General features: G+C 39.6%; 1 protein-coding gene across 1 annotated transcript in view; it reads right to left on the bottom strand.

Annotated features, from left to right (window-relative positions):
- Window positions 1–15,054, bottom strand: part of FCHSD2 (FCH and double SH3 domains 2) — a 201,083-nt gene that overhangs the window by 151,493 nt on the left and 34,536 nt on the right. Inside the window, exon 3 of the mRNA XM_054724870.1 lies at window positions 12,714–12,759. Within this exon, the coding sequence (XP_054580845.1) occupies window positions 12,714–12,759 (46 nt within the window). The remainder of the gene's footprint in view (window positions 1–12,713; window positions 12,760–15,054) is intronic.

The following is a 15,054-nucleotide window of genomic DNA, read 5'->3' as shown; positions in this document are numbered from 1 at the left end:
ACTATGAAGCAGCATTCTAATGAGAAGCACTAAATGTGCCTTTGTTTAATAATGGATAATAATTATCCTAGGCAAAATCAGATGAGCTAGCTTTATTTGTTTATAGAGCTATTTCTCGATTAGATTAAGATTTACTGTGACACTAACCACATTCTTTTTACTTTTAAAAATATTAATTTTTATTGAATTTACTGAGGTGACATTCTATATAATAAAAGGATAATATGCGAATTGACCCTAACGGCAGAATGACGTTCAATGAGCTGCCCCCTGGTGGTCAGTGTGCGTCCACAAGGGGAGCGCTGCTCAGCCAGAAGCCGGCTCATGGCTAGCCAGCGCAGCGGCCGTGGCAGGAGCCTCTCCTGCCTCCGTGGCAGCACTAAGGATGTCCGACTAACGACTCAAGAAGCCATTAGTCAGACTTCCCCCGAAGGCTCCCAGGCTGCCATAGGGATGTCCAACTGCCAGCTTAGGCCTGATCCCCCGGGAAGCAGGCTTAAGCCATCAGTTGGACATCCCCTGAGGGGTCCCAGACTGCGAGAGGGCGCAGGCTGGGCTGAGGGGCACCCCCCCCCCCCCCCCGAGTGCACGAATTTTCATGCACCAGGCCTCTAGTTGCTTAATAAAATTATATAGGTTTCATCTGTATATTATAATCTGTGTTCATCACTCCAAGTCTTCTTCCTTCACCATTTATCCCCCCTATACCCTCTTCTACCTCCCTGTACCTTCCCTCCTCTAATGATTACCATACTGTTGTCTGTGTCTATGAGTTTGTTGGGTTTTGTGGCTTTGTTTTGTTTTTCTTATTGCCTCACTGCAATCCCCCTCTCCTCCGACAGCTGTCAGTCTATTCTCTCTCTCTGAGTCTATTTTTATTTTGTTTGTTAGTTTATTTTGTTCATTCGATTCCACATATAAGTGAAATCTTATGTTATTTGTCTTTCTCTGACTGGCTTATTTCACTTAGCATAATGCTCTCCAGGTCCATCCATGCTGTCCCAAAGGGTAAAATTTCCCTCTTTTTCACAGCTGCATAATATTCCATTGTGTAAATATACCACAGCTTTTTAAACATTTATCTGCTGATGGATGCTTGGGCTGCTTCCAAATCTTGGCTATTATAAATAACACTGCGATGAATGAACACAGGGGTGCATATATTCTTTCGAATTCGTGTTTCAGGTTCCTTCGAATATATTCCCAGAAGTGGAATTACTGGGTCATAAGGCGGTTCCATTTTTAATTTTTTATTCACTCCACAGTGCTTTTCACAGTGGCTGCACCAGTCTACATCCCACCAACAGTGCATGAGGGTTTCCTTTTTTCCACATCCTCATCAATGCTTATTTGTTGATTTATTAGTGATAGCCATTCTGGCAGGCAAGTGTGAGGTGATATCTCACTGGGGTTTTAGTTTGCATTTCTCTGATGATTCGTGATTGAGCACCTTTTCATATGTCTGTTGACCATCTGTAGGTCCTCTTTGGAGAAGTGTTGTCTATTCAGGTCCTTCGCCCATTTTTTAATTAGATTGTTTGTCTTCCTGGTGTTGAGTTGTCTAAGTTCTTTATATATTTTGGAAATTAACCCCTTATTAGATGTATTATTGGCAAATATGTGCTCCCATACAATGATACTACCCAAAGTAATTTATAGATTCAATGCAATTCCTATTAAAATACCAATGGCATATTTCACAGACCTAGAAAAAATATTCCAAGAATTTATATGGAACCAAAAATAGACCCGACTAGCCACAGAAATCATGAGAAAGAAGAACAAAGTTGGAGTTATCACAATACTGGATATCAAACTATACTACAAGGCCACTGTGATAAAAACATTCTGGTACTGGCATAAAAACAGGCATATAAACCAATGGAACCCCACAGAAAGGCCACCCTTTTATGGTCAATTAATATTTGACAAAGGAGGCAAAAGCAAACAATGGAGTAAAGTCTCTTCAATAAATGGTGCTGGGAAAATTGAACAGGTACGTGCAAAAAAATAACACTAGACCACCAACTCACACCATACACAAGAATGAACTCAAAATGTATAAAAGACTTAAATGTAGGACACAAGACCATAAAAATCCTAAAAGAAAAATAGGATTAAAACCGCTGACTCCCCATCCCTGGGTGCTGTTGCCATTTGGGGACTCAGCCCATCTGGTTTGCAGATGACCAATACATGTATAATCCTGTACCACTTTTGGCCTCGTGCGTTCCTCCTTCGGTGACCCTAACAAAAGGTTCTTTTTAAAAACGATGTGGAATATACTCATTCAAAGATTATCTAACACCACTACAAGCTTAACCCTAACCTCTATCTATGTTAATGAAAAAGGAGTTAATTTTTTTGTGATAAATTCATTAAATGAATGCAAATGTAACTACTAGTTTAAAGTTAAACCTCAAGAAAAATAACAACTGTTCAAGAAAGAATTTTAAACAAATGTCTAATTGTATAAGATTTAGTCATTCAGAAAGTTGAAGCATTTATTCATGTCTTCATATCTGCATATTTCTTACTATTGTCTGTCATAAGCAAATTCAAATGTAATATCATAAGAACTCATGATTTATTTTAAGATATCCTATATCATTTCATTCAATCTTCCTAATACCAAGAGTGTGGAAAATATCCAGGATAAGAAGGTTTTGTTTTTCCCTGTGCTCTGACCCAGAGGCAATGAAGGAATACATTTTAGTCAGTATTTTACAGGAGAAAGTCTAAGAAAGGCTTTGAGAAAAAAAAAAAATCAAACAATAAGTTCATGTTTCAAATGCACTGTCCACCCACCCTATTCAAAACCTATATGAATGAGATAAAAAAATTAAAACGAAACCTCAGAGGGAAGGTAGGGGAGGGTGGTGGTAAATTGCCCATACTTAGAAAGAAGGTTCAGATACTCTAAAGCAAAAGCAAAATAAGATTATTCTACGCTATAGGAAAACTTGCTCTACCTTTTAATTCAAGCTTTATAATCTTCATAAGTGTATACTGCACTACTCAACAAAGAGTAAAGTTTATTGTCTTAGTTTTGTGAATAGAAATTGCCAGGATATATGTCAAGGGAACTAAAATGGAGCCAGGAGGTCATGAAGAGGGTTGCCTTATGCTCATTCCACCTGTGAACTTTTGAACCAGCTGTAAGACCACATGCTGAACTTTAACTTCCGCCTCATGGGGGCATCTGCACTCTTCATCTTGGAAGGAGCCAATCCATTTCATTAGCCAGTATCCTTCCTTTGCATAAATGAGGTTATAACTCTTGAACTTTCATGCTTGCTGTAGAATCACATCCTGGAACTCAGTTACTCCAGAGTCTCGTCACCCAGACCTGAACAATCCTTTTTGAACTAGTCATCACAACGTGCTACTTCCACTCTCTCTAAAAATCACCAATGGAAAAGTATCTTCAGGTGAGGAAGAAGAAGGAGGAGGTGGAGGAGAAGGAGGAGGTAGAGGAGGAGGAGGAGGTAGAGGAGGAGGAGGAGCAGGAGGAGGGGGGGGAAGGAGGAGGAGGAGGAGGAGGAGGAGGAGGAGGGGGAGGGGGAGATTACATAAAGATCTACCAATTACTTTACTTCAACACTTCTGGAAGACACAGTTCCTTCCATTCTGGATCTGCTCTAAATAGAAAACATCTTTTGTTATCCTGATCTCTCTACCCCTTGTTCCTAGTTTTACACTTCAGAGTGACAAGAAATTAGTCATAGTCAATTCAACACATACACGAAGTTATAAATGCAGGCTGTTGAAAATCTGCAGTCCTTCAACCATTTTCACAAATAGCATGATTTCCAGACCTATACCATCCTTGGTCTTGTTCTGGATGCCCTTCAGTTTGCCAAGGTCTCTTTCAAAATGTGGTCAGAACTAAATTATTTAAGGGAAGGGGAGAAGACTCTGAGGAAGTTACTTTACTCGCACATCTATAAAATAAGAGTAACAGTTATTAGCCCAAAGGGTTATTGAAAAAAACGTAAATGAGTTAATGCACATAAAGTGCTTAGAACAGTGCCTGACACAAAACACCTCACGTATGTTGTTTAACCTATAATACAGAGGAAGTTAGAGTCCATAAGATATCCTGAAACTTATAGAGAGAGACTGAGACAGGGGAAGTATTAAAAAAAAAATCTTGGCTTTTGATCAATGGTTGGAACAGGGGATCCAAACTCAACCAGTGAATGAAGACATGTGCAGACCACTCTGTCCTATGTAAAGTGGGGGAGGGGGGAACATTAGCATAAAAAAAGGTTCAAAACCACAGCTCGAGTTTGAATTCTCCCCTCTACATACTCCGTGTTATCCTGGCTTAACACTAAATTAATACAAATGATATTTGGAGAGGAAAAGAATAAGGGACAGCATAAGCAATAATTTCCTTTCACTCATTTAAGATGTGTGCTGCAGAAGAGCTACGAAAAGACAAAACTTACTAGCAATTTTATGTACCCAAGAACACGAATATTTACTCATAGTCAGCATTTCTTCTTTTAATACAGTTTTTAAAATTTTAGAAACCAAACTATATCAAGTATTTTGAGAAAAAAAAATAGTCTTCTCTTCAAATGTATTTCTAACCATCACTGCAAGCTGAGGCACACAAAAATAAAATAATTTTTAAAAATAAGTATCAACATGAAGCCAGAAAATAACCCTCCATTTTCTCTCAAGATAGTTATCCTTATTGTTCTACATGACAAGGCTGGCAGAACAGCAAGCTCCAAGTATATAGTCCACCGTTTCCAATAAGTTTACCAATAATCCTTTAATAGCAATAGCCAGAGAGCTAACTGCACAAAGCTGAGTTAAGCTACATTTTAAACTTCTATGCTGACGAAATTTACCAAAAAAGAACCCTACCACATACACATAACACTAACTTTATGGGTAGTGTGCCCAACTCTTTATAAATGTATTTCTTAAAATAATAAAAACAGCAAAAACTTTAAGTGCACGAGTGTGATACCACAGGCTATTTGACAGGGTGTCCGTGCTTGCTCTGTGTTTGTCCTCAGGCAAGGAGCCGCCCTTAAAGTCCACAATCTTTTCCTGCTCTTTCTCTCCAGCCACAGTAACCTTTTGTATCCTTCCTTCACTAGAAGCATTCTGCCAAAGACTACAGGAAGTATATTAATACACAGAACTTGCCTTTAGCAGTTTCAGCTTGAGTACTGCAAATGATTGTACCAACACCTCAGTGGTTAGCTAACTGCCGTCAAAAGCCAGAGTTGATTTTACCCTAAAATTTAATTTTGTTTAGTGACATACATGACTCCTATACTTTCAGATATTCATTTGTTCTGTTTGTATAAATAGATATGCAACACATCTGTTATTTCTGGAGAATTACTAAATGAACTTCACAAACTATGCTTAAAAATAAACATTAATACTCTTTTAGGAAATGGAAAGTACCAAGAGACTTGAAAAAATTCAGGGCTCAAGTCCTTCAAGTGTAAATATTAGGTTACGTAATATTATTTTACTTTATTCTTGAGGTACTATTTCTCAAATTGCTGTCATATAAACAATCCCCCGTAAATTCTTTTTCTTTATAATATTTGTCTATTGGGCTGGCTCTCTAAATTTCACAAATAATACTCAACCTTTTTTTAAAAAAATATATTTTATTGATTTTTTACAGGGAGGAAGGGAGAGGGAGAGAGAGTTAGAAACATCGATGAGAGAGAAACATCCATCAGCTGCCTCTTGCACACCTCCCACTGGGGATGTGCCTGCAACCAAGGTACATGCCCTTGACCGGAATCGAACCTGGAGTCCGCAGGCCAATGCTCTATCCACTGAGCCAAACCGGTCAGGGCAATACTCAACCTTTTTGGCCAATCAATCCTTTGTATAGAGAATGACAACATAGACTACTAGCAATCTATACTAATAAAAGGATAATATGCTAATTTGACCAGGTCGACCAGCCATCTTCCAGATGTCCGACTTCCTTCCAGACAAAGCCATGGTGGTGGGGGCCGAGGCAGAGGCAGTTAGGGGCGAGATCAGGCCGGCAGGAGAGGACAGTTGGGGGCAAGATCAGACCAGCAGGGGAGGGCAGTTGGGGGCAAGATCAGGCTGGCAGAGGAGGGCACTTGGGGGTGAGATCAGGCCAGCAGGGGGGCAAGGTAGTGGTGATCAGGCCGGCAGGCAGAGGGGTTAGGGGCAATCAGGCAGGCGAGTGGTTGGGAGCCAGTCATCCCGGATTGTGAGAGGGATGTCTGACTGCTGGTTCGGGCCTAAACCGGCAGTCAGACATCCCCTGAGGGGTCCCAGATTGGAGAGGGTGCAGGCTGGGCTGAGGAACCCCCTCCATGCACAAATTTCGTGCACCAGGCCTCTAGTAATTCTATAAAGGTCATTTTTCTCAATTGACTATAATGCTATCAGTGGCTTTGAAGAGAAAGAAGTTAATATATTTAATCAAAAGATAACACACAACTATAGAATATAAACTCTATGAGTGCTAGGGCTTTTTTCTTTCTTTTTTGGGCACTGCTATAGTCATAGTACCTAGAAGAGTGCTCAATAAATATTCTCAACACATGAAAACTAGTCGATCTTAAAATAAACTTCTAACTTTAAAATAATCCTATCTAATAAAGACGGAATGTGATAATTGACCCTCACGCCATCACAAAGATGGTGGGCCCACAGCCAATAAGGAGGGAATATGCTAACTGACTGCCCTGCCCTCAAAGATGGCGATGCCCACAGCCAATAAGGAGGGAATATGCTAATTGACTGCCACGCCCTCAAAGATGGTGGCACCCACAGCCACAAGATGGCAGTGTCCAGTCCCCTCAGCCCCACCTTGCCGCACGCCTGCCTCCCGAGTCCCCCAGTCCCCGAACCCCCCAGCCACTCAGGGCCAGCCTGAGGTGCAGGCAAGCCTCGGATGGCAGCTGCCCAGCCATCCAGGGCCGTCCAAGTTTCAGGTAACCAGGGCCAGCCGAGGCTTGCGCTGCTGGCAGTGGAAGCAGCAGAAGTGTGATGGGGGCGTTGCCTCCCGCCCCTGAGGGCTCCTCGACTTTGAGAGGGGGCAGGCCGGGCTGAGAGACCCACCCCCTCCAGTGCATGAATTTTCATGCACTGGGCCTCTAATACTTTATAAAAAAAATTAAATGTAGTAAATCTTTTCAGAGCACAGATTCCCATTCATCTTAGCTATTGTAAATGAACTATATTGAGAATCAACCTATGAACCAGAAAGCCACAGTTCAATTATAGTCAGGGCACATGCCGATTACAGGCTAGCTCCCCAGTAGGGGGCATGCAGGAGGCAGATGATCAATGATTCTCTCCCTCTTCCTTTCTCTGTGAAATAAATTGGAAAAAAAAAGAAAAAAAAGAACCAAAACACATCACCATATTTTTAAAGACCATTTTAAAATTGACAGGGGAAATAAAAATTCCACAGCAGTTGCTCATATAAGTTGCAATTCAATTTTTTTGAAGTATTTGAATATTCTTGACTATTTAGATGATGTACCAATGACAAATAATAGCCAAACATATGAAACTTCCTGAAAAGAAAGCTTATCATGTAATTACCAAACATTATTATTAGATAACCAGTGGTCCAGTGCACGGATTCGTGCACACTGAAAGGAAATTAATTAGAAGAAATATTTTAATATCGTTATTCGCCCTTTCTCTATAACAGAAGTATCAACCAAATTCATGATTGACAATGACAGATCAAAACACACGTGTGCGATTGGCGCCAGCGAGAGCTTTATATGTATCGTACATGCATGTCAACTTAGCCTTTTATATGTATAGAATATAAATTAGACCTGCTTTCTGATGTAGCTAAACTTTTTTCAGTTCAGTGAAGCACCCCAACTTCTCTTTCAGCTAATTGTCAGCAACACAGCAGTAAACATCAACATGAAGCAGATTATCATTGTAGATCACACAGGGAGAACAAAGGGTAAAATACTTAACTGTAGCAGTGTTTGACTATATTCTACGCAGTGAGAAAACCTGAATTCATTCTCAAGGTCCACCATTTCTTACTTCTTTTCAGTCGGGTCAAGTTTCTAAACTTTCTAAATCTCCATTTTCCGGCTAGTGAAAAGAAAATAGAATTCCACCAAGTCTCGTATCTACCTACTCCAGGACTTTTGTGAGGATCAAATGAGAAGAGGCACAGGAAAATGCTTCACAGACATTCGGTTAAAGTGTAAAATGTTTGCACCTGGCTATAAAGCAAGTCCTGTTCCTGGGCTGAAGAAACTCCAAGGAGGCTAGTCACTAGGAAGAGGAAGCCGGGTGTTGCTATGTGATGCCATTACCCGGCGCCCACAGCCACTGTTTCCGGGCTGGGCTGTTGGCCGCATTTTGCGCCATTGGGTCTCAGAAGCTCTGGCTGTGATTTGGTGGGCTGTCGCTCCAGGGTGGTGGCGGGGCCTGTGTCCCACTTGGGGGAAGCCAAGTATTGGTTTGTCGGCGCAAGGTCTGTGGTGCCATTTATTTTTAAATGGTCAGTGTTCATCATGGCAGCTCCTACGTTGAGCGTCTACCCCCTGGTGGTCAGTGCGCGCCACAGCTACCAGTCAGATGGACACTTAGCCTTTCATATATATAGATAGGACTTAAAAAACACTGACTATAAAAAATAAGTTAGATTTCATTAAAATTAAGAACTTGTTTTCATCAAAAGAAACGGATAAAAAACAAACCACAAAACATAACATTTCTTCATGAGATTGAAGAGATATCTATAATACATACAAGGTAGGCAAAATTAGGTTTACAGTTCTAATACTAATAAATAATAATACAAGAATAAATTGTAGCCACTGTTCTCAAAACTGCCTAGTTTGGGCCAATTTCTGGGTTCTCTGTCCTAGACCAATGGAATAGGACAGAGAACCCAGAAATCAGCCCAAACTACTATGCTCAATTAATATTTGACAAAAGAGGCAAGAGCATACAATGGAGTCAAGATAGTCTCTTCAATAAATGGTGTTGGGAAAACTAGACAGATACATGCAAAAAAAAAAAAAAATGACACTAGATCACCTACTTACACCATACACAAAAATAAACTCAAAATGGATAAAGGACTTAAATGTAAGACTGGAAACCATAAAAATCTTAGAGGAACCCACAGGCAGCAAAATCTCAGACATATGCCGAAGCAGTATCTTCACCAATACAGCTCCTAGGGCAATGGAAACTAAAGAGAAAATAAACAAATGGGACTATATCAAAATAAAAAGCTTCTGCACAGCAAAAGAAACCATCAATAAAACAACAAGAAAGCCCACTGCATGGGAGAACATATTTGCCAATGTTATATCCGATAAGGATTTAATGTCCAAAATTTACAGGGAACTCATACAAATTAACAAAAGGAAGATAAACAACCCAGTCAAAAAATGGGCAAAGGGCCTAAATAGACACTTTTTGAAAGAGGACATACAAAAGGCCAAGAGACATATGAAACCATGCTCAAAGTCACTAATCATCCGAGAGATGCAAATGAAAACAACAATGAGGTACCATCTCACACCTGTCAGAATGGCTATCAACAACAAATCAACAAATGACAAGTGCTGGCGAGGATGTGGAGAAAAAGGAGCCCTCATGCACTGCTGGTGGGAATGCAGACTGGTGCAGCCACTGTGGAAAACAGTATGAAGTTTCCTCAAAAAAACTAAAAATGGAACTCCCATTTGACCCAGTGATCCCACTGCTAGGAATATATCCCAAGAAACTAGAAACACCAATCAGAAAGGGTATATGTACTCCTATGTTCATAGCAGCACAATTTACAATAGCTAAGATTTGGAAACAGCCTAAGTGCCCATCAGCAGATGAGTGGATTAGAAAACTGTGGTACATCTACACAATGGAATACTACGCTGCTATAAAAAGGAAGAAACTGCTACCATTTGCAACAGCATGGATGGACCTGGAGAGCATTATGCTAAGCGAAATAAGCCAGTCAGAGAAAGATAAATGTCATGTGATGTCACTCATTTGTGAGATATAATGAACAACATAAACTGATGAACAAAAACAGATCCAGAGACAGAGAAGCATCGATCAGACCGTCAAACCTCAGAGGGAAGTCAGGGGAAGGGGGTGGGAAGGGTAAGAGATCAATCAAAGGACTTGTATGCATGCATAAGCATAACCAATAGACACAGACACTAGGGGGGTGAGCGCACGAGCAGGGGCGGGGAGGGGAGAGGCAATGGGGGGATAAGGACACATATAATACCTTAATCAATAAAGAAAAAAAAAGAATAAATTGTGTTTCGTGTACTCACAACAGTAAACCTACTTTTGCCCACTCCTGTACATCTGACAAAGGATTCAAATGCAGAACATATAAACCAGTGATGGTGAACCTATGACACGCGTGTCAGCACCGACACGCGTAGACATTTCTGATGACACGCGGCCGCATGCTGAGGATGAAACATTTGCTGCTCCTGAGGATGAAACATTTGCGACTAGAGTCTTGGAGTTAGTTTTTTCCTCAAAGTGACACACTACCCAAGTTATGCTCAGTTTTTTGGCGAAGTTTGACACACCAACCTCAAAAGGTTGCCCATCACTGATATAAACACTATAAATCAATAAGAAAAAGGCCAATAAGTTCATTCTTCTCTAAATGAACCACCCAAATGTCCAATTAACATATGAAAAGTTCCTCAGCTTCATTAGTCATCTAGAAAATGCTCATCAAATCCACAATTCTTTACCCCAATTTACACCAGACAGGCTAAAATAAAAAACATGACAAGCCGAGACCGGTTTGGCTCAGTGGATAGAGTGTCGGCCTGCGGACTCAGGGGTCCCGGGTTCGATTCCGGTCAAGGGCATGTACCTTGGTTGCGGGCACATCCCCGGTGGGGGGTGTGCAGGAGGCAGCTGATCGATGTTTCTCTCTCATCGATGTTTCTGGCTTTCTGTCCCTCTCTCTTCCTCTCTGTAAAAAATCAATAAAATATATTTTTAAAAAAAAAAAAAAAAAAAAAAAAAAAAAACATGACAAAACCAAGGGTTTAAAGCAACTACAACTCTCATTCATTGCTGGTAGTTATTGCAACAATCACTTTGAAACCATTGCATAATATCTTCCAAAGCTGAACATATACCTTATGACACAGCAAATCCTCTCCTTAGAAATATACCCATTAGACAACATTCATAGTCTCCCAAAGACACATACAAGAATGTTCACAGAGGCACTATTCATAATGATTTCAGTCACAACAATAGCTATAATTAGAAAGACAGACAATGGTAGTACATGGTGTCCCCAAAAAATGTATACACACTTTAACAGCTGATAGCTCAATTTTGAAAATGAAATGTATTTTAATAAAACACTGCCTTTATAATTATTCAAAGTGTGTGTATACATTTGGGGGGGGGACGCCCTATATTTATGAGGATATAGAACAACTGGAACCTCCATACATTGCTGGTGAGAATGCAAAACTGTACCAGCAATTTGAAAAACAATTTGGTCATTTCTTAAAAAGTTAAACATAAACTTACCTAAGGACCTGGTAATTCCAATCCTAGGTATACACTCAAGATCCTAAGAACATATGTCCAAATAAAGACTAACATGTGAATGTCTACAGCAGCTTTATATATAACTAGAGGCCCAGTACATTAAATTCATTCACTGGGGAGGGGCTAGGGGGGGAGAGGAGTCCCTCAGCCCAGCCTGTGCCCTCTTGCAGTCCAGGACCCCTCGGGGGACGAAGGAGGTTGGCCAGCCAGGGAGGGACTGCGGGAAGGCTCCAGGGCGTGTCCGGCCCATCTCGCTCAGTCCCGATCAGCCAGACCCAGCCGTCGGAGCATCTGCTCCCTGGTGGTCAGTGCATGTCATAGCAAGCAGTTGAGTAGCCTTAGTATATCATTAGCATATTATGCTTTGATTGAACGGATGACAAGACACTTAGCATATTAGGCTTTTATTATGTAGGCTATCAATAGCAGCAGTAGCAATATTGGTTAGCATGTACAGCATTTCCTGGGTATTCATTTTTCCTTCTAATATTCTCCAGTATTTTTAAATGTTGTTATAAATACTAATTTTTTGAAGGGGGGATCACATTTTTTTGGGGGGTGGGGTCGATCAATTTTAGAATTCTACTTCACATAGAAAGTAATTGCTTACAAGGGCCAAATTTCCAAATTATGTTAAGTTGTTTTTGTCCAAGGAAGGGTGAGTTATTAATTTTTACATATCCATAAAATGATATATCAATATAATTTTTCTTGGCACATTTAGCTGTCAGATTCTAATTTAAAAAAAATTTTTAATGCTTAAATTTTCTGTGCCATACCATCCACTGAAAGCACACCATTCTCTATCAACAAGGACCTACTGAGAAAAAATACCTGATTGTACAAAAATAACAATTAACCTTTCATAAAACTGCAGAGAATTGGATATATATGGGAGAATAAATTATTATTCTTATTTATATTTATAAATACTTTAAGTGTTATCTTCATCCAAAAGGTTCAATTCATGGCCTTCTTTGTAGTCATGAAGATTCAAATGGTGTAAAAGGGGTTAGCCAGAAATATGAAGAAAAGGAGAATGCAGGGATACTAAGGCTTCTCTCCAACAAACATATCTGCCCTTGTACCTTAGAAAGAACAGGTATACCTAGGATGGGGACCTCCATATCCAAGCTTACCTGTGCATACTCTCTTTCAATAGCAGCCTTCTTCTGACTGAATGTCCTAAAAACACAAATAAAAATTCATTACCAAAAGTATTATAATAATGTCATGTAAATTTACCACCACACCCTCAAATTGTACCTGCTAAGCTGTGTTAAGAAAAGGAACAGTTTTCATTCATCTATGTGCCTAGGAATACTGCTGACATCACAGACTCTGGAGTCAGACAATCTACATTCAAATCCTAGCTCTACCACTTACTAGCTGTATGAACCTGGTCAAGTCACTTGACTTCTCTGTGCCTCAGTTTCCTCTTTGTAAAATGGGGATAGTAACAATACCCACCTTGCAGGGATAATGTAAAATTTAGTTAATTAAAATATATAAAGTGCTCAAAACAGTGTCTAGCACATAATAAATGCTATATAAATGTTAGCTACTGCTATTAGAATGGCTAGTGCATAGGAGGCACTAAAATAAAATTTACTAACTTAACCAATGTAGAGGGAACTATAGAAAACAAGTTTAAAATCAAATTCAGAGCAGCTTCTCATCATGAAAAAATAGTCAAATCATTTCCTTCTAACCAATTTTTTACAAGGGTTACAAAACAAAGTACGAGGCTACTACATGTGTGGTATGATGGGAGCACCCTTTCCATACCCGTATATTTCATAGATTCTACAGCAAACACTTTTCACATTTTAACATTTATTACATTGGGGTTCATCTTTTAATAATTATCGGTAGTATTTTCTTCTATGGTAACAGTAACGAAATAACAGTGTACCTTATAAACCATAGACAAGGTAGAGTCAATGATATATATATATAATATGCACAATTTACCTTGAATAGTCTGAGTAAAGACTTTCCTATGTGTGCCAGATATGTATGCTCTTAAAAGAACTTCATTAAGGCTGAGATATGAGAGCAAAAAGTGAAAAAATATAAAGAAAAGAGATTGAATAAGAAAAAAAGCAATAAGCCAAAATTCCCACTTTTAATTCAAATTATTTAAATGTACCAAAATGACTATTCATTTCTTATCTAAGAAATATAACTATTTAAGATCTTACTACATTTGTTTTGGGTGAATAACTATTATTTAGCCTTAAAAAGGTAGAAAACTGCCCGATTGGGTGGCTCCGTTGGTTGGAGCGTCGTCCTGTACACAACAAAAAAGTTGCAGGTTTGATTCCCAGGCAGGGCACATACCTGGGTTGAAGGTCTGACCCCCAGTTGGGGCGTATTGGGGAGGCAACTGATCGATGTTTCTCACTCTCTCCCTTCCTCTCTAAAGTCAGTGAACATATCCTAAGGTGAGGATTAAAAAAAAAAAAGGACAGAAACCCTCACAAATGCTATAATATGAAAACCTTGAGGATAGTATGCTAAGTGAAATAATTTAATCCAAAAAGACACTGTATGATTTATATGCGTTACTTGGAGTAGGGAAAAATCATATAGACAGAAAATAGAATACTGGTTGCCAAAGGCTTGGAGGGGGGTATCAGAGGAGTTATTATTTAATAGGCATAGAGTTTCAGTTTTGTAAGATAAAAAGTTCTGGAGATGAATGGTGAAGGGTGCAAAACAATATGAATGTCTTTAATACCATTAAACTGTACACTTAAAAACGGTTAAGGAAATAAATTTTATATTATGTGTATTTTGCCACTATAAAAAAAAAACATTTTCATTATGGGGTACTACACATTATAAAGCATTTAATAGCTCTTTAACCCTTTGCACTCGCTTGCTTTTTCTCGATTTCTGGTACTAATGCTAAACGTGTCGAGTCACACTCGACATCCGAGTGCAAAAGGTTAAAATACAATCAGTATAGTCTCCTTAAGAAGAAACACATAAACAATATTATATATATAAGTGTATATATACACACACACTGTATATATATCTTGTATTTTATATATATATATATATATAGATACACGGACATTTGTGGGTATTTGGGATTATATGTCTCTGTTTATATATATACTAGAGACCCGGTGCACGAATTTGTGCATGGGTGGGGTCCCTTGGCCTGGCCGGAGATTAGCAGCCGGGGGAAGGGACCACGGGAGGTTGGCTGGCTGGGGAAGGTTGACTGTGGGAGCGCACTGACCACCAGGGGGCAGCTCCTACATTGAGCGCCTTCCCCCTGGTGGTCAGTGTGCACCTGCCCCCTGGTTGTCCGGTCATAACCGTTGCTTAGGCTTTTATATATATAGATATATACAGAGAGAGAGAGATATCAAAATAATAATGCAAGTTTTGTCTGGGTAGTGGGATTACAGACTTTCACTTTCTTCTTTTCATTTTGCTTTCTATATTTTCTGATGTTTTACT

Source organism: Eptesicus fuscus, chromosome 13, assembly GCF_027574615.1.
Source record: "Eptesicus fuscus isolate TK198812 chromosome 13, DD_ASM_mEF_20220401, whole genome shotgun sequence".
Taxonomy (NCBI): domain Eukaryota; kingdom Metazoa; phylum Chordata; class Mammalia; order Chiroptera; family Vespertilionidae; genus Eptesicus; species Eptesicus fuscus.
This window is presented reverse-complemented; position numbering and strand designations above follow the sequence as displayed.